This window comes from Muscardinus avellanarius (genome assembly GCF_963383645.1).
Source record: "Muscardinus avellanarius genome assembly, chromosome: 8".
NCBI classification, from domain to species: domain Eukaryota; kingdom Metazoa; phylum Chordata; class Mammalia; order Rodentia; family Gliridae; genus Muscardinus; species Muscardinus avellanarius.
Window position 1 is genome coordinate 7,938,453 of NC_137794.1, and position 21,088 is coordinate 7,959,540.

The 21,088-nt window shown below is 39.4% G+C and overlaps 1 protein-coding gene across 1 annotated transcript; it reads left to right on the plus strand.

Moving 5' to 3' along the window:
- Positions 1-7,236: 7,236 nt before the first annotated feature.
- On the plus strand, positions 7,237-16,914 carry GLYATL3 (glycine-N-acyltransferase like 3; the record flags this gene model as incomplete). The annotated part of the gene is made up of 5 exons (XM_080700057.1): positions 7,237-7,334; positions 10,989-11,096; positions 12,457-12,583; positions 13,704-13,830; positions 16,503-16,914. The coding sequence occupies exons 1-5, from the start codon at positions 7,257-7,259 to the stop codon at positions 16,912-16,914; spliced, it is 852 nt and encodes a 283-aa protein (XP_080556183.1). The 5' UTR covers positions 7,237-7,256.
- Between the last annotated feature and the right edge of the window lie 4,174 nt (positions 16,915-21,088).

The window sequence follows — 21,088 nt, forward strand, 5'->3', positions numbered from 1 at the left end:
AAGAGACAGTTGAGATCTCAGTGCTCAGCTAACTATCTTAATGGCTTCGTTTATCCTGCGGGGTTTGGAATGCGGGCCAGGATCAGCTGACAACAAGATGGTGTGGTAGCACATGCCTGTTATCCTCATACTTAGTAGCCTGAAACAGGAGGATTACAGTTTCAAAGCCAGCCTCAGCTACTTAGCAAGTTCCTCAGCAACCTAGTGAGACACTTTCAAAAATTAAAAAATAAAACAGGGCTGTGGGGGTAGCTCAAAGGGTAGAATGCCCCTGGGTTCAATCCCAGTACTAGGGGAAAAAAAAAAAAAAAAAAAAAAAAAAAAAAAAAAAAAAATATATATATATATATATATATATATATATATTACCCAAAATGGATGTTGTCAAATAAAGCTGGATTGCTACAAATCTATTTTTTCTCATCTTTTCCTCATTGAAATAATAAGCTTATATATGTAAATAAATTATTAAAATATCAAATCATTTCAAAGCAACTAAAGAATATTGTCTTGTTTTCTTAGATCTATTGTAAAATAAAATGGCCACAGTTTATTTTTCTGTCTAACGTAGAATACTTTTCTCTGTGAATTTAGAAGAAGCCATAGTTGTTAGTATCTTCCAGGCAAAGACCACAGGAGCACACCCGTAGTTATAAAAGTTGAGGGCAGGCCAGGTGTGGTGGCGCACACTTGTAATCCCCACGCTTGAGAGGCGGAGACAGGAGGATCGTGCAGGTTCAAAGCCAGCCACGCTGGCTTAAGACACCCTGTCTCCAAAAATAAAAATAAAAAGTAGGTCTGGGAGTGTAGCCCAGAGGTAGAAGGGCTTCCAGGAACCCCAGTACCACCAAAAAAAAAAAAAGTTGAGGGCAGTGCTTATTGCAGTGAGGGGGACCACACATCTTGGGGATCCTGAATCCACTCAGTAAAAAGATCAGAAATAATACCCTCCTGGGAAATAATGGTAAGAACCATCTGGTGGATTTTAAAGAGAAAAGTCTTTAGGAAAGAAAGCCCGGCAAAGCCATTCAAAGTATGATGCTGTAAGATTACTTAAAAACTCTTCATGCTTGTAGAGTGACTAAGAGCCCTCAGTCACTGACTTTTGACAGTATTCATGACATTTATACTAGCTTTTGCTGGGGAGGGAGGAGTTAAATGAAAAGTACTAGTGGATTATTGAAAATCAATTGTAATTCTAATTTATGGTTGCTGACTAAAAGTAGTCCACCATGCATGAAATCGCCATGGTGCCCTCTTGTACTTTTGAGAAGTATCTGCTCAGGAAAGCACGGCGGCACATATCTGTAATCTTAGTTCTTGGGAGGCTGAGACATGAGGATCAAGGGTTCAAGGCCAGCCTCAGCAACTTAGACCCTGTTTAAAACATAGGTATGGGGATGAACTCAGGGGTAGGATACCCCTGGGTTTTATCTCTAGTTCCATGAAAAGAAAAAGAAGAAAATGTCCTATAATATTTTCCAATAGGTAGACAATTTAAAACATACACAATACATTCCTTAAAGGAGTCATTTGTACTTTTTTGTGAAGAATTTAAGAGTTAAAGATCCAGATAAGCCCGGTGTGGTGGCACAGGTTTGTAATACAACTACTTGGGAGACTGATACAGGAGGATCACAAGTTCGAGCACAGCCTTAGAAATTAATGAGATTCTCATCAACTTAACAAGAACCTGTTTCAAAAATAAAAATAAAATAGGGCTGGGGGTGTATCTTGGAGGTAGAATATACCTGGATTTAATCCTCAGTAACAAAGAAAAAAATATATAAATTGGAGATGTCAGTATAGCAAAAGCCATAGAAGCATAAATATCCATATAAGCAAAAACAAAATCACAAGGCAGGTGAAGTAGAATATACCTGTAATTACAGTACTTGGGAGGCTGAGGCAGGAGGGTTGCAGATTAGAGGAAAACCTTAAGATATAAGACTCTTCAGCAACCTAGCAAGACCCTGTTTTAAAACAAAAGAGGGGGACTGGGGACATATCTTGAAGGTAGAATATCCCCGGACTTAATTCCAGCACCCCAAAATAAATAAGTTAAATACAGAACTCGGACCTGAAAATATCTACAACATACATAAAATATTAATAAAGTGCTCTAAAATAACAGTAACATAGCTGGGCGTGATGGCGCACGCTTGTAATCTTTGGGCTTTGGAGGCTGAGACAGGAGGATCGCGCAGGTTCGAAGCCAGCCTCAGCTACTTAGTGAGGCTCTCAGCAACTTAGTGAGACCCTGTTTCCAAATAAAATATAAAATGGGTCTGGGAGTATAGCCCGGAGGTAGAAAGCCTCTGGGTTTAACCCCCAGTACCACAAAAAATAAATAAATAAAATAACAGTAACATAAACACCAATAGGAAAATAATTTTCAAAGAAAGATATGTGAATGGTCAATAAATATTAGAAAGATATTTCAACCTTTATAATCACTTAACCATGAATTTTTAAAAAGTAAAATGTTTTTATCTGTTACATCGACGAAGATTGAAAAAGCTCAAAAAGAACATTAGTAAACAATAGAAAGGAAGCCCCCAGTAGGTCTGGTAAGGAAGGTAACTTGATTTAACTTCTTTGAGAACAGACAGTACAGAAATGTCACTGACCTCTGTGTGATGTCAGTCATTTAAAATCCATTATATGAGCCTGTCCATTTCCCCATCTCTCAGCTGGGCGTGTCTTTAACAAATAGGCTTTGTTTAATAGGAGACATCTGTGCCAGAACCTAAAATTAAAGGATTTACTTTCTTTGGTTGGATAGAATTTCTTGGTGCGCTGTTTACCAAAAATATGCAGTTGCACCTGTCAAAATTAGTATTTGTTCACATTGGCTCAGTTTCTAAACATAAGCCTAAGTCCTCGTGTATTAGATTCATTGTCAGGAAATAATTCAGCTTTGAGATAGAGAAAAAAAGAAAACAAAAGCAGAAATCCGCATTTCTCGGTTGGGTTTTGGCATGTCTAAAATGAGCCATTTTTGTGTTCTAAACAGCTTTTCATATTAAGAGTTATGTTAGTGGATGGATTTCTTTGCTACCAAAATACTATAGAACCATTTTCTCCTGGCTAGGGTATCTCCTTTCCCCACTGAAGTGGCCTCTGCTGTGACCACTGTGATTTCCCCATAGCATTCAAAATGAAGATTTGAATTTGAAGATTTGATTGGTTATCGTTGTGAAAACTGGATGAGGAAGTTGAAGGAAGGGTGTTTTCTACACTCAATAACACCACTATAGAGTACCTGTAAAAATGAAATTGTTCATTTTTAAAACTAATAGAAAAGCAAATGTGCCTTAGCTGATTTCCCATGTTTCTACTTCCAAGGAGGTTCTCAAAATTGACACAAGTTTTCAAATAAGACAAGAAAGCTATATGTCAACAATAGCAATGATAAAAAACGGTATGTTTATTGAGTGCCTGCTTTAGTCTGAATCCATTACATGTATTCATGTTTTCATCAATGTTTTAATATTAATAACAGTTCTTAATTCCCAGAGCCGAGTATGAGTAACCTCGTACTAACCGCTGCCATCTCCAGCAGGTGAAGAGTTAGTAATAGAACTAGGAAGTGAAATAAAATAATTGACACTAACTCTTTAGCAGTTATTTCCTTAGCTGCAAATAGAAGAATCTGTTGAATCTCTTGAGTAAATCTTCTTTCAACAAAGTACATATCCATGTATATTTCTGGATATTATGATAATATGTATTACGGATTTGTTCTCTTGGGTTTACAGAAGAGAATCCCTTCAAACTTATTTTCCATTGGCAACCTCCTCCCCCCACCACCACCTTTTTCATTTTTCTTTTAATCTCAGAGTTGAAAGGTTATATTAGCTTGATCATTATATTTAAACTTTACCTTCAACCAGTGCAGTTATCATGGGAAAGTATGATTCTCCACTGTGCTTATTTTTTCCTTTAAGCAAAATCAACTGTTCTATTTAGTTATGTTTTACAGAGAGCAGAAACCTTTGGAAGAAGGGTAGAAGTTTGTTTTATGTGCACTTGAAAATAGAATGTAATCTAAATTTGAGGAGACCTTTATATGTTTCTCAGAGTCCATAAGTAACCTGTCTCCTAAGTTTTTAGTTTTTCCTACGATATTTTACCTAATAGCTAAACGAGTTTCTGTTCTGCAAAAAAAAAAAAAAAGTTTATGTTCATTTCTAAGTCTATTTTAGTCATTTGATACTTAGCAAAGACTATAGTCATTAGGATTAGTAATGTCACAAGCAGGAATACATTTGCCCTCGATTACATCTTTAAAAATATTTTATCAACACACCAGAACCAAAAATACTCTTATTTTGACACACAGTACTTGATACCCAAAACAATTTCTCTAGTCCCTTTTAACTACTAACCGCCCATTGTATTATCATCCAATGTCTTCTAGTAAAGAAAGCCTTACCAGTTATATGAAACATAAAGGTGGTAACAGCCATCTCCCGTGTGCCCACATTCAAACTGAAGCCCTCTCTGTATGCCATAGAATCGTTATTACCGTTTACTAGTCCAGGACTCAAGATTTGAAGTTGAGTCCTGAGATGTTCAAGTTAATACTTACAGGGTGATTGGATTTGCAGCCATTTGAGGAAACAAATTGAATTGCTTTTCGTTCAAGAGAACAGGGTAAAGGAATTAAAATCTTCAGTTCTATAAGTATCATTTCTAGAGATTATCTTCTTTCAAAGCTGAGAAATTTAGGACAGCACAATTATTTTAATCAGAATAGGTAAAAATATCCATGGGGATCCAGCCATGGTGGCCCATGCACGTGATCCCCAGTACTTGGGAGGGCCACGGGTTCAAAGCCAGGCACAGCTTAGCAAGGACCCCCCCCCCAGCAACCCAGAGAGACCTTGTTTCCTAATAAATAATAAAAATCAGCTGAGGGTGTAAGTTTATAGGTAGAATGAATGCTTCTGGGTTCAATTACGAGTACCAAAAATAAAGAAAAAAAAAACCCTAAGAGATTTAGTACCTTTATATCATTGTTTATTGTATTCTATTTGCCTGGACCTCATTTTTTATTCTCTTCCTTATGATCCTGATGAATATATAGGATTTATGTATTTAAAATGTTCATGTACAATTAAAAAATATTAAGTCATTGGCTTTTAAGCCATACAGTTAACTGGGGTGGAAAAAAAGACGTAGAATGAAAATACCTGTGCTTACTGAGATACTTTTCATCATAAGCTCCTCCTCTCTACAGGTGTGAGCAGTTTCCCCTCCCTCCTTCCACTAAGCTCTAATTAGGGAAGTAGCCTTCAAATATAAATTTACCATTTTCACAGAAGGAGCTACTCCAGGAATACAGACAGACCTAGGAGATCTTGTTCATGCTGAACTTTCAACAACAGGTAAGTCGTTTCTTCGTTAAAATAAATTCTGAATTATTAGTTTATTATTGCAGGAAAGAGTGGTATAGAGATGGAATTCACCTTAAATAGAAAGAATATATTTTTGTTTTGTAACTGTAGTTCCCTTCTTAAAATTCTAAATACGAGGAAAATAAGCAGTAGTACCAATTATAAAATTCTGCTTGCAATATTGGTACAACTAGAAAAACAGAGTAATTTCTCTAAGCAAAAACTCCATAACATGGAAAATAACTAGTAACACTTGATTGCAGCGGCTTAAGAAAGAAAATTTTTTTGTTAAAAAATGTCCACCATTGTATTTTAAAGGGCATATTATACCAAAAAGATCTATGTTTTGCTTATAAGAATTAAAAGATGCTTGAAGGAGACTGTTTTACTATATAATTAGTATTAATCAAGAAAATATTTTAAATATTTGCCTGGAGTAGATGAATACTCAAATGCTCCAAAGAAACTTCAGATCCTAAAACTCATATAATTATTTTCCGTGACAAGAATTTTCAGTTTTGGATCCTATTGTCGATAGCAATTTGGATAAAGTTATAAAACTTTACCTTACAATTCTAGAATGCATAAGGACAACTGGAAACCTGTACTTGACTGAGAATGACAGGATATTCTGATATTGTAGCTTTTGGAGTTACTAGTTATCATTGTGGCTTTTGAATAGCATTCTAAAATGTATATTAGGTTCGTTTATTTATGAAAATTTTTGCATTCTGTTATCTAGAAAACAAATCTTTGTATTTAATGAACTATCCCCATGAAATTCATCATTGTTTACTGAACAGGTATTTTTGAAATGGTGTGTTAATTATAGTGTCTTCTCTGTGTGAGCCCCTGGGAGAAATGTCTCTCCATTTTTAATTTGTCACCCTGAGTAATTTGTTTGCAAGTTACAAGAACTTAGTGTAGAAAGGTAGATTGGCACCTGATTGAGGAGGATCATGACTATTAAGAATTTGGGGGCTCTCCTCATCCTAAGAATATACGATCTATTACTGAACACGAGGTGCCCCTCTTACCCAAGGTGTTCATAACATGGCGGTCTCTATAGTGGTACTTAATAATCCCCCCAGCCTCCAAAAGAGAAGCCCCTAAAGATTTTGGAATTGCTGTAGCTAAAATGTAGCTGATAGTTTGGGGGCTAAGTCTTAAATCTAAGGAATTGATGCATTTGTGCAAAGGGGCCAGAAAAGATAGTTTTCAGTTGGTATTTCAGTAATCGTGAGAGATACCAAAATGGAGGATTTTACATCCACAAAATTTTCTCTTTTTTATGTCTCACATAGCTTCCATTTCTTCTCCTTTTCAATCAGAATTACAAATTCAAGACTTCTGGTAAAGTAGGGATGTTTTAACACTTATTATTAAGGTGATTATTTTGAGGTATTGAAACATAGTTCTTCCTATTGTCTTTGGGGGCGTTAAAGAAATGACTTTGCAGTGCCAGGAATTACTAGTCAGAATATGTTTTTTGGAAGCAGGCATGGAAGGAACTCAAATGTAAATGTCAAAACACAAATATAAAATGAATACTGTTTTGTGTCCTGAATGAAGAGTGTAGCATATATTGAATGTGTATGACAGATGTAACCTAGGATCCTTAGCCTCATCTGTTAGTAACAATCTCTGTTTCTGTATATTTTCTGGCTTACCCATCCCAATGTCTCCCTCTTCCTCCTCCTCCCTTTTTCAGGAGGAGAAGTGCAGGCATATTTACACCCAACAAAAACGGGACTACCAGCATATTCCTAAAAAGGTTTACATGTTAGCCAGTAAAAACTAAATATATACCTTTAAGTTTCTAACTAGGTGTGGAATTGCCTAGCTCCGAAGAAGATGCTGGTGCTAAAATGTTCTTCTGAATTACTGATACTGGAGAAATTACTGACGAATTACTTTCCTGAATCACTCAAGGTACTATAAGCTTAAGAATCTTATTTGATTTCCTTCTGTGTTCATTTTAAAAATAATGTCAGACTTGTGGCTGGTGGGTTTTGTTGTTGTTTGTTTGTTTTTCCTGAGAAGACTCTGGGAACATTTGTTAAACATAATTTCCCAGCCTTCTTCTGCTTGAAACTGATCCAATGAATTGTGGAAAGGCCAGGGGATTACTGTTGACAGTCACTCTACAAGACTCAGGGAAATTTAGGTAGTGCCAAGCAACATTATTTCCAAGGCAAATTCAATTAACAAAATTTTTTTAATAGTAAAAGGGTATGATTTGGGTGGCATTGAAGGTAACATAACCTAGGTAAGCAATAGAACTGGAGTCAAGGTGTTATTAGAAGTTATGGTCATCATTCTCCTCGAAACTCCAGGAGGGCCATTTGGATAACTTGGTGCTACTGTGGAAGATGTCGTTAATCAAAGATGATTAAAAAAATGTAAGACTAGAACTGCTATAAGCAGCAGAAAAGTTATAATAAAACTCTGAGGACTGAGTCACTTGAGCAAAGAGACAGCCCTACAACTGATTTTCCAAATGTGCGTGGAGTACAGATCACACAAAGGCAAAACAATGAATCAGAACTTTTGGAAATAGAGACCAAGGTCCTGTTAATACTCTGATAATCTTTCTTGACATTAAAATTGGAGCAAAAGTGATCTAAATGGAGTCCTCAGCACTGTGTTGATGATATGGTTGTCTTACCTTGTTGACAGTGGGTGGGCTAGACATGATAGGGAAGATCTACGTGACATGGTGGGATGAGATGGCTGAAAAAGAGCACTGAACAGACCCTTTAAATAAGCAGCTCTTGGAAGACTTCTTACCATCGCCAGCTCTTTCAGTTGGTTCCAAACTTTATTCAAGCAAGTTTTTTTTTCTAGAGTCTGAAATTTTTTTCAGAATTTTCCCCCTCTAAAACTTCTAAAAATTCCAATCATATTTAGGCTATATTGCTGAATAAGAATGACAGTCTCTCCAAGTGAAAATATTTTTTTCTTTTTCTTTTTTTTTTTTTTTGGTGCTGGGGATTGAACCCAGGGAGAGTCTGCCTCAACGTTACACCTCCAGCCCTCTTTGTAAGTTACTGAAGGGTCTCACAAAATGGCTAAGACTGGCTTTATTTGAGTGATTTTCCTGTCTCAACCCCCTAAGTACTGGGATTATAGGCACGCGCCACCACACCCAGCGAGACTGTTTTAATAAGCATGACTGCATATGGAACTTAGTGGTTGATGGCAAGCTTGACCCAAGTTACTTTTGTTCTTAGATTTGCACCAAGGGCAGTTCGTGTTCTACATGAATATAAGCCAAGCTCAGTTTGTAAAGACACATTTCACACTAATAATGGGATTCCTGACTGGATGGAATGGAGGGAATTAGTATAATATTCTAGAGAGAGAAAAGATGAGTGATTTGGGTTGACATAGTGATAATGGAGGTGAATTGTAGGTTCCAGTACCCTTATTTTAATATTTTTCATTGTCATCTAATACATCCTATAACATGCAGAAAATATGCAGCTCGGTGAGGTTTTAGAAAGCAAATACCGGTGTATCGTTGTCTCTGGTAGAGAAAGAGCACTACAGTAGATGCTTCTCCTCACCCCCAGGGCTCCGTTATCAGCAACTCTGTGTGGTCCCAAAGTGACCGCTCTCCTGACGTCAGACGCTCTCCTGACGTCAGAACCACCATTTGGGGCATTTTGCCTCTTAACTACAGCTCTGGCCCTTTTTATGTTTTTATTTTGAAACGAAGTTTCACTAAGGAGCTGAGCCTGACCTCAGACCTGTGATCTTAGGCTTTCTCTCTCTCTCTCTCTCTCTCTCTCTCTCTCTCTCTCTCTCTCTCTCTCTCTCTGTCTCTCTCCCTCCCTCCCTCTCTCCCTCTCTCCCTCCTCTCCCCCCCCCCTCCTCTCTCTCTCTGAGGTACTGGGGGGATAAATAAAACCCGAGGCATTCTACCTCTTAGCTACACTCCCAGCCCTATTTTTTATTCTTTATTTTGAAACAGGTTCTCACTGAGTTGCAAAGGGCCTCACTAAGTCGTAGTTGAGGCTGGCAATGAACAGGATCCTCTATCCTCCTGTCTCAGCCTTCCAATCTTGGTCTCTTCAATACTGTGATTACAAGTTAACAAGCATGTGCCAATATTGCCCGGGTTGATTCTGCCTATTTTTTGCCTACTTTTTAATGTAAAGTGAATCACACAACAGTGGTTTTTGTTTTTTGTTTTTTGTCACCAAGGATTTCATCATCTTTTGGGTTCTTTTAATATGATAATGAGCTTAACAGGGATGAACCTCAGGGAATGCTTACCAGGCCTTGCTCCACCAAATCTGTGAAACCTCTCTCTCTCTCTCTCTCTCTCTCTCTCTCTCTCTCTCTCTCTCTCTCTCTCTCTCATACACACACACACACACACACACACACACACACACACACACACTTTTAGTACTAGAGATGGAACCCAGCACTCTTCTACCTCTGAGGTACACTTTCAGCCTTCTTCTTTATTCTTTATTTTTAAATAGAACCCCGATAAGTAGCTGAGGCTGGCTGCAAACCTAAGATCCTCCTGTCTCAGCTTCCCAAGTACTGAGATCACAAGCATGTGCCACCACCCCCGGCTAAATATTTAATTTTAATTTCGTTTGCTTTGCTTTCGAGCCAGGCGTGGTGGCGCACGCTTGTAATCCCAAGGCTGAGACCTGGAGGATCACATTTCAAAGACAGCCTCAGCTACTTAGTGAGGCCCTCTGCAACTTAGTGAGACCCGGTTTCAAAATAAAGAATAAAAAAATGGGGCTGGGAGTGTAGCTCAGAGGTTGAATGCCCCTGGGTTCTATCACCAGACCCGAAAAGAAAAAGTAATTTTGTTTGCTTTCCCCTCAAATATATATCTGTAGTTGAAGTAGTTATGGTCTACAAGCCATTTTCTATAGAATAGTGAACTTAATTTTTTATTCAATCTGTGTGTGTTTGGTACTGGGGATTGAACCTGGGGACATTTCTTCCTCCAAGCTACATTCCTAGCCTTATTTTATCTTACTTTGAAACAGGGTCTCGCTAAATTTATGAATCTCACTACTTGCTGAGGCTGTCCTCAAACCTGCCATCCTCCTGTCACTGCCTCCCAAGCAATGGTATTACAGGTTTATATCACCACACTGGCTGAAAAATGAACTTTAAAAGCAGCTGAGCATTGATTGTCTGTACCACTTGTAAGATATGTATGAGCCCATACATTATATTGTGATTCATTTAGGAAGTATTAACTACTGACCTGTGTGTCAAGCAATCACCCAATAAACCTGTTCATCTACTACTTCTCACTGTTATGCTATAAGTAAAAAAAAAAAAAAAAAAAAAAAAAAAAAAAAAAAAAAAAAAAAAAAAACTAGGCTTAGGGAGTGCTTTCATAGGCTTCAATAAGGTTTGTGCCAGTTCTCATAAAATAGCCAAATTAGTGTCTTTAAGACATTTGTATATGCATTTATTGTATGTATGTGTGTGAATATAATTTCTTTCGTGGTCATGATTATATAGGAGAACAAAAAGGGGAAATACGCAACTAAAAGAGGTAGTTTTAATTGACTTATCTCTCTGGATTCTCTGGCTCAGGTGTTTGGAGCAGTGATGAACATAAATCGTGGAAATCCCTTTCAAAAAGAAGTGGTACTGGACGCGTGGCCAGACTTCAAAGCTGTCATCACCCGACGACAGAGAGAGGTATCATTTAGAAAGGCCAAAAGATAAAGTACAGGCCAGACGTGGCGACGCACGCTTGTCATCCCCGCGCTTGGGAGGTGGAGACAGAAGGATGGCGCAGGTTCGAAGCCAGCCGCGCTGGTTTAAGAGACCCTGTTTCCAAATAAAAATATAAAAAAAATAGGTCTGGGAGTGTAGCCTGGAGATAGAAGGGTTTCTAGGAACCCCAGTACCACCAAAAAAAAAAAAAAAAGATAAAGTAGAAATAAGAATTGGCATCAACTGGAAAGGATAGGTTGGGCAAAGGGAACAATGTAACCATAGTAGTCATATATATCCTATTAACACTAAGTCCTAAGTAATTCAGTCCTAGGTGGAGACAGATAAGCTACATGTTTTACCATTACATTTATTTATTTATTTATTTATTTATTTATTTATTTTGCGAAACTGGGGATGGAACCCAGAGCCTTTCTGCTTCCTCAACCCTATTTTTTATTCTTTATTTTGAAACAGGTTCTCACTGAATTGCAAAGGGCCTCACTAAGTAGCTGAGGTTGTCCACGAACTGTTATCCTCCTGTCTCAGCCTCCCAAATGCTGGGATTGCAAGCGTGCGCCACCACGACCATCACCTTTTACCATTAATTTTTAATGTGACTGGCTTTGGAGTCTCAGGCCTGTGGAAGCCTAAAGCACATGACTGTGTAACACTAGCTTCTCTACCGGGTATATGATGTCTTATAACTGAAAATTTAAATATGTGCATAAATACAGAAGAGGAGGAAGTAAGAGAGCGCACTTGGCCTATTCTGCCTCTGAGACTACAGAGGAGCTCAGATGGTCAAAGGCATGCTGTCTTCTACATTAGGAAGATTGAGAGTTCTGATTTTTAGAGATAGACGTATTTTTAGTTTATATGCAATATAATACCTTTGCAGTGCTAGGGATCCAACCCAGAGCCTAGCACATGCTAGACTAGTGGGCTATACCCCGACACCCCCATTTTTGTTTTTGTTCTTGAGACATAGTTGCTAATTACCCGGCTTACTCCCAAACTCTGGGGTCAAGCCATCCTCCTGCCTCAGCCTCCCTCACTTGGTACTATAATTGTATGTCACCGCCACAAGCCTCTTTTTACTTTCATAAATAAAATTCTTGAAAATGTGAAATGTCCCAAAGGCTTCCTAATCCCAGAGGAAACGAGCCACGAAATGTCTCTTCCCAATATGGCGTCTCAGCTCCTTCTCTCTTCATTGCCTTTAATTGGCTAACTTGAGTAGTAGAAAGTCCTAGCCATGCCCAACTAATGTTATCTAAGCTACCTAGGACTGAGGCTGTCCTAAGACTGTTTGATTTTATGACTATGTCTTCTGTCCTAGGCTGAGTCGGATAAGCTGGACCACTATACTAATGCCTACGCTGTGTTTTACAAGGACGTCAGGGTGTATCAGCGGCTCTTGGAAGAATATGATGTTGTTAACTGGGACCAAGTTTTTCAAATACAAGGTGAGGTCAAGTTCAAGACATACATTAATCTGTATCAGATATTGATAACTTTATATGTATATGAGATGTGTAGATATATACATATACATGCACAAACATATGTACATTTTATGTATTTGCCATATGTTAGAACACCTTTGGTACCACCTATTTTTTTTCTAGAAAAGCCTTTAAATTGCCTAGATACAATCAGTGCTATTATATAGGATGATAGCACTGAATCTGATATCCTATCAGACAGGAGGATCACAGGTTCTAGGACAGCCTCAGAAACTTACTGGTATAGCTCAGAGGTAAAATGCCCCTGGGTTCCATCCCCATTACCACAGAAAGAAAGGAAGGAAGGAAGGAAGGAAGGAAGGAAGAAAGAAAGAGAGAGAGAGAGAAAAAGAGAGAGAAAAAGAGAGAGAAAAAGAGAGAGAGAAGGAGAGAGAGAAGGAGAGAGAGAAGGAGAGAGAGAAGGAGAGAGAGAAGGAGAGAGAGAAGGAGAGAGAGAGAAAGAGAGAGAGAAAGAAAGAAAAACTTAGGCCTTCAGCAACTTAGTAAGACACTGTTTAAAACTAAAATAGTGCTGGGTATGTAGCTTCAAGGTAGAATGTCCTTGGGTTTAACCCTCAGTACAAAAAAAAAAGTACTGTAAAATAATGTAATGGGTATATTTGCAATATGCTGGAAGAACTTTAAAATTGCCTTGACAAACAAACATGAACTGAGACTTGTAGCTAAATGGCTGATCATAGACCTTATAGACTTATAGCTATCGTATGTTCTCCCCTACTACAAGGAGCTTATGATCATTCTGAAGAATCAAAAAATCAAAAAATAAAAATTTCTACGAGAAATTTTAAATCTTTCTGGGATATTTCCAACCGAAATTTCCATGGAATATCATGCTGGAGCAACGTCTTAGGAATTTGAAAATCCCATGGAAATTTTAAAATGAGAGAATAGTTATAGTAATTCCTATGTAAGTATATAGTAGCTAAGACAGCAAAGGGAAAGACAGTTTTTAAGACAGTTTTCACTGGTGGTATCGATGATACTTGTTATAAAAATACTGTAATAAATTTCCTTTTGCTTTTTCAGATAAAATGCTCAGTCTAATGTCTTCTTCATACAGGGCTGCAGAGTGACTTATATGATGTTTCTAAAGCTGCTGCCAGCTCAAAGCGGTTGGATATAAAACTAGCTTCCTTCAAGGCTGTTTATTTTCCTCCTGTTCGATCTTCACCAGACTCCAGTTTCCTGTATGTAAACCAAGTTCTGCTTTTGGGGTGGGACTTACTGCTTTAGAAGTCCAGAAAGGAATAACTGGAGTTCTTTATCATTAAGGAATATTGAGGCGTTTTGGACTTGGGACAGGGAGTCAAAATTGTGTGTGAGACATTCTACTTGTTGCCTCTGTAGCCACTGTCTTTCATTATCTTTGAGATGAATTTCCTTAATCTGTCCTTCTGTACCTGCTGAGTATTTCATTGTACATACATACTGCATTTTTTGTATCCATTCATCAGAATATACAGGTTGATTCTGTGTCTTGGCTCTTACCAATAGTGCTGCAATCAACGTAGAAGTATAGATGTCTATTAAAAATAATTTTCTTCCTTTGGATGCATACCCTGGAGTGAGAGTATTAGACCATATGGTAATTCCATCTTAAATTTTTCGATAAACCTCCGTACTCTTTTCTAAAATGGCTGTAACTAACTTACATTCCCATCAACCATGTGTAAGGTTTGCTTTCTCCTTGCCCTCATCAGTACTTGTTAGATAAAAGCCATTCTAACTACAGAGAGGTGATAGCCTGTTATGGTTTTAATTTGTATTTTTGATACTTAGAGATGCTGACTATTTTCTCATACACCTGTTCACCATTTTTATCTCTTTCTTTTGTGCTAGGGGTTGAACCTAGAAGCATATTACCACTAAGCTATACCCCAAACCTTATGATCTTTTTTTTTTATATTTTATCTTTTTATATTTTTATATCTTTTTATATCTTTTTATATTTCAAAACAAGTTCTCACTAAATTGCTGAGGCTAGTCTTGAACCTGCGATCCTCCTATGTCGACCTTCCAATACTGGGATTACAGACATGAGCCATTGCTTCTGTCTCCATGTCTTACCTTAGGTTTATTTAGGTCTATTGCCCTTTTTTTTTTTAAGTATGGGGATGGAACCCAGGAGCATTTGACCTCCAAGCTACTCCCCAGCTCCATTTTTTATTTATTTTGAAACAGGGTCTCGCTGAGTTTCAGAGGGCCTCACTAAATAGCTGAGGCTTGTCTGCGAACTGCAATCCTCCTGTCTCAGCCTCCCAAATGCCGGCATTACAAGCGTGTGCCACCACGCCTGGCTATTGCCCATTTTTAAATTGGATTATTTGGGGGGTTTGCTATTGAGTTTTTTTTTTTTTAGTTCTATATATTTTGGGTATTAGACATTATTTTCATCCATGCTGCAGATTGTCTTTTTATTCTTGTCGTCTTTGCTGAACATAGGCTTTTTAGTTTCATGCAACTCTGCCTGTATGTTTGTTGTCTGTGCTTTTAGGGCCTTATCCAAAAATGGCCTGCCCATTCCAGTATCATGGTTCTTATGCCCCGCATTTTCTTCTCATAGTGACGTTTTGTCCCATAAACAAAAATCATTATCCAATTTTGTGGGCTCCACTTCAATAACCTGCCCTCCCAAAACTAGGTCAGAATCCCCAAAATAACTATCCTCGCCAGCCAGCTCCATGAGGCTTTTGTTTTTAGCAATATTTTGGCATGAAGACTCTTTGCCCTTTTTTATTTTGATGATACTGGTGGTTGAATGCAGGGGCATTCAACCTCTGAGCTACAACCTATCTATCCCCATATCTATGATCCTCCTGTCTCCACCTCCCAAATACTAGGATTATAGGCATGCACCAGAAGGCCCAGCATGCCTTCACTTTTAAATGGAATGGGAAATTCTATTAAGTCATTTTTCCGTCTGCTTAATGAATAGATGATTGCCCCAGTACAAGGGCCAGCAGTACCCCTAAAATGTGAGCTAACACTACACAACCACTAAGTAAAAAAAGCATGAAATTGTCCTTTATAAAGATCATAGGAAAGGCCAGGCGTGGTGGTGCACACTTCTAATCCCAGCATTTAGGAGGTTGAGACAGGAGGATCACGGTTCGCAGCCAGCCTCCGCTACTGAGTGAGGCCCTTTGCAACTCAGTAAGACCCTGTTTTAAAATAAAGAATAAAAATAGGGCTTGGAGTATAGCTCTGAGTTAGAATGCTCCTGGGTTCCATCCCCAGTGCCCCCCCCCACAAAAAGATCATAGCAAGAACCACATTATTAATCTCTTAGGATTCACTAGGGATGGTCTTATGATACTGATAAAATCAAGCATAAAATTAAATTCCAAGACACAGCTAGTCTCTCTCTCTCTCTCTCTCTCTCTCTCTCTCTCTCTCTCTCTCTCTCTCTCTCTCTGTGTGTGTGTGTGTGTGTGTGTGTGTGTGTGTGACTGAGGATTAAATTCAGAGGCATTCTACCTCTGAGCTACACCTCCAGCCCATTTTTTTAAAAAGTGTTTTGTTTTGAAACAGGGTCTCTCTAGGTTGCTGAGAGTATCACTAAGTTGCTGAAACTGTCCTCAAACCTATGATCCTCCCGTCTCAGCTTCCTAAGTAATGGGATTACGGGTTTATACCACCACACCTGGCCAGGAAGTACACTAACTTGGTATAATTTATTTTGTCTTATCAGAAACAAAACCCTAAAAGTTCCTTTTAGTAGGGGATAGTGGGCTCTAACTCCCTGAGCATGCGAGGCATGCCTCAGGGAGCGCCAGGTTCTCCATTTGGGTTAATATGAAAAGAGTGGTTATTTATAGTCACCATCTGGAGTTGATTTTTCCGTCTCATTTTCCTGTAGCACGGGGCCATCCCCGCGACTTACCTACCTGAGTGTAGCCGAAGCCGACCTCCTCAACCGCACCTGGTCCAGGGGTGGCAATGACAGGTGCTTGCGTTACATCGCCAAGCTCATCTCCTCCTTCCCCAGCGTGTGTGTCCGCGATGAGGAGGGAAACCCCGTTTCCTGGAGCATCACTGACCAGTTCGCCACCATGTGCCATGGCTACACCCTGCCGGATCACCGCAGGAAAGGTTACAGCCGGCTGGTGGCCCTCACGCTGGCCAGGAAGCTGCAGAGCCGCGGATTCCCGGCCCAGGGAAATGTTCTGGATGACAACACGGCATCCATCAGCCTCCTGAAGAGCATCCAGGCTGAGTTCCTGCCTTGTCGTTTTCATAGGCTTATTCTAACCCCTACAGCTCTCCTTTAGCCTGGTCAAATGCCAGGATTTCTCTTTTGTTCTTTTTTTGTGATACTGGAGCTAGAACCCAGGGGCATTGTACCTCTGAGCTACATCCCCAGCCCTATTTTATTTTTATTTTGAAACGAAGTCTTGCTGTGTTGCTGAGGGCCTCACTAAGCTGCCGAGGCTGGTCTTAAACCTGTGATTCTCCTATCTCCGCCTCCAAGTACTGGGATTATAGGTATGCGCTGCCACACCTAGCAAACTCTAGAATTTCTTTTTTCTTATTTTCCTGGAGCACACTCTTAGCTGCCAGTGAATCATGAGATTCACGGGTTGTTGAAAGGGCCTGGAAGAGATTTGCAGGATCACCCCGAGAAACTGAGAGTCCCCACTTCGAGGTTCTACCTTAAATTACCACAAGGGGTCAAGGTGGAAGTGGCTAAGGACAGAAGATGCTTTCCTCAGTTAGGACCCACTGCAGGGAAGAAGTTACTAAAGCCAGCAGTGCTTAGCACGTTAGCAGAAATGATTGCCTGAGAATTGATGATTTAACACAGACGCATGTGGCCACTACTTTATTGTTCTTTGGGTTTCTGCTACAAATCTCACAACACACACTTTTCTTAATGCCATGAAGCCCTCATCCCTCACTGCTGTGTCTTGCCAGTGTCTCTCTACCACCTCTGCTCCAGGTTCTCTGTCGAGTTTCCTGCATTTCTCCCTTTAGTACCGGCTCTCCACTCGCACCTCTGGCCCTGGCCCACAGTTCTCCTTTGGAGATGCTCAAGTACATTGGCTCTCACGTTTGAGTGTTTATCAGAATCAACTGGAGGAAGGTTGCGACACATGTCTGGGTCCCTCTCCTACAGTCCTGATCCCGTAAATAGGGAGTAAGTCCTGAGAATTTGCATTTCCAACAGGATCCCACTTCTCTGTTGCTTTAGATGGATAAAGATAAGGGCATTTTAATGCCATAAATGGATGTTGGCATAGGACTAGACCTTACCCTTAACCCCTTCTAGCCCTTTTCTTTATAATCAGCTTTTCAACAAAACTTTAAAATGTATTAGAGGTGTATATGTAGGTGTGAAAACACCATATAGACATATACATATGTATTTTCTATGTGAACGTGTATATGCCTACAATTTTGAGAGAATTAACTTTAACCCTCTCAGTTCATAGGAAGAATTTGAGGTCCAAGGAAAATGACTTCAAGATTGTATAATCAGTGCTAGAGACAAGGGCAGCACTCTAATTGTGATTTCAATGCGGTTTTTTTCCATTAAATTATATATACTCAAAATATAGCTGCTTAAAATGATTCTATGCTTGTCATAATTTTTATTTGGGTTCTAATTGTGTTTGTGCGTTTTTCAAGGACATTAAAGGAAAGTATAAACAGCAGCAAGCTGTTTTTTATAATAAAAGCAGTCATTAACACAGATTTCCCTGGACTTGGTTTTAGCCACATGAAAAGTATTGCTTTCTCATCTTTGCAAAGGTCAAAATATCCTGGCCACAAAAATAAGAACTGGAAAATCCCAGTTCTTAGTGTTTATCCTAAGTAAACTGATGTAAAGCATATCTTAATAAGCATGACTCCTTGAGAGTAAATATATGCTTAGGTCATCCCGAGCCGGTGGTTACCTGGAAACACATCCTTGGTACCAGAGAGCAGAGCACCAAGTAACGGGTGTCCATGAAGCTCTCGGGAGAATACTGCCTGATTTCTCCCCGAGATGCTCATTATCCTTCACACTGATAAAACATGAGCTGCTCCTGCCTGATATATGGCAATATTACGATAGCAGTTTTTCTTCCTGATGATAACTTGCCTGCTACTTATTTAGCATTTAACTCTGCATGACAATTGTGCCAAATATTAGATATAAACAACTTAAATGCTTGTGGCAGATAAAGTATTCTGCAAATTCTGGCTTACTGATGCCTATGTGACTTTCACCGAAAGTCACATAGGCTCTAAGTGGCCAAGGCATGACCATAACGTGAGTTGCCGGATGCCAAACAAACTGACTATGCGGGGCCATTAGTCATCATGTGAATTCTCCTTGCAAGCAGCTTGGAACTCTTTAAAGGTGATCATCTTTTTATGTCCTGCTTTCTGCATTTTCTACCTCCATCTTCACGCCAAAAATAAACTCCACTTTTGAAAAGCTTTTCTACCACCTTATAACCTATTTTCTTTCTCTTCCAGATAACTATGCTGATTGTACTTTCTCGACTTCTAACTCTGCTTCAGAACCTTCTACGTGGTCAGGTGTGGTGATGCACACCAGGAATCCCAGTACCCGGGAGGCTGAGATAGAATTGCAGGTTAGAGGACCATCTCAGCAAGTGGTGAGACTCTCATCAACCTAGTGATACCTTCCTTGTTTTAAAATTTTAAAAAATGAGGTTGGAGGTGTGGCTCAGAGTTTGAATGCCTCTGGGCGTTCGTTCTCTCTCTCTCTCTCTCTCTCTCTCTCTCTCTCTCTCTCTCTCTCTCTCACACACACACACACACACACACACACACAGTATTTGTGGAGAAATGTCTGGAATAAAGAGAAAAAGACAAGAGGAGGAAAGACGGAGAGTGGGAAGGAGTCGGGTCAAAATAGGGTTTTATTTGCTGATTTAAAAAAATTCTTCATTGTATTATAGAAAACCATGGAGCATTTTAAGCAGAAGATTAATCTGTGTGGAAATTCGTTGGGAGGCCATCATTTAAGCAGGAGATAAAGGCAACCCGGATTTGAATGCTGAATGGCAATGGTAGGAAGTGGGCAGTTACCCAAGCAACTTCAGAGGCTGAGTTACAAGACTTAGTAATTTAGCGGGTGTGGAATGTGGCGAGAGCTGAATGCCAAGGAAGACTTGGAGGCGTCTACACTGTGAAACCTGTAGTGGATGGTATTTTTCAGAGGTCAGAAACAGTATCAGGTCTGGAGCAATTAAAAACAGGGGAAAATGTTTTACCAGTTTGGGGATGTGTAATTTTGGAATTTGAAACTGAGGGGATCAAATTAAATATTTGCATCTTAAGCTCAGATAAATTGGGATATAAGTAAGCCTATGTTTAGGTGACATTAGTATGCAGATGGTAACAAAGGCCATGAGTTTGGCTGAAATCGTCCAGAATTGAGCCTGGAGTAAATCAAATATGTCAGGTGAATGAAGGAGAAGTCTCTGGAATAAGAGAAGATACCATTGGAGGTTAGGCAGAATGTCAGGACATACATAAAGATGGGTTTCATGGCCATTTCTTGGAAATAGGAGCTCAAGGGGCAGGAATGATCAGTGGTATGAAATTACTTTGAGAGATCAAGAGCACATAAGAAAGGAGAAAGCATCATTGCACTATCAGCTCTTTTCTTTCTCTTTCTTTCTTTCTTTCTTTCTTTCTTTCTTTCTTTCTTTATTTTTGGTGCTGCTGGTGGTTGAACCCAGGGGCTTTCTACCTCCAGGCTATACTCCCAGACCTATTTTATACTTTATTTGGAAACAGGGTCTCACTAAGTTGCTGAGAGCCTCACTAAGTAGCTGAGGCTGGCTTCGAACCTGCGCGATCCTCCTGTCTCAGCCTCCCAAGCACGGGGATTACAAGTGTGCGCCACCACGCCCGGCACACTATCAGCTCTTTTAAAGGCATATACCAAAAAGCAGCCAGAAACCAGATTTCAAATTGTACCATTCTGTTTATATAAAATCCAATACCAGACAAAACTCCACTATAGCTTTAGAAGTCAGACATTAGTAACTCTCTAGCAGTATAGTAATTAGAAGAAGACAGAAAAATGACTTCTGGATCTATGTTAAGATTCTGCTTTTTAGCCAAGCATGGTGGAGATTACACTTGTAATCCCGGCATTTGGGAAAATGAGACAGGTGGATCAGGGTTCTTGGCCAGCCTCAGCTACTTAGTAAGGCCTTTTGGAACACAGTGAGACCCTGTTTCAAAATAATAAAAAATAGGGCTGGAAGTGTAGCTCAGAGGTAGAAGGATCTTGGGTTCCATCCCGAGTACTACACTAAAAAAAGTAAAGGTATACTCGGCTGTCCTGAGACACATACTGTGTGTTCTAAGTGGATCGTTACTATGTTTTATTGATTGCATTTTCTATGTGTGTGTGCTGGGGATTGAACCCAGGGTTTTTTATCTTCAAGCTACATCCCCAGCCCTTTTCAAATGTTT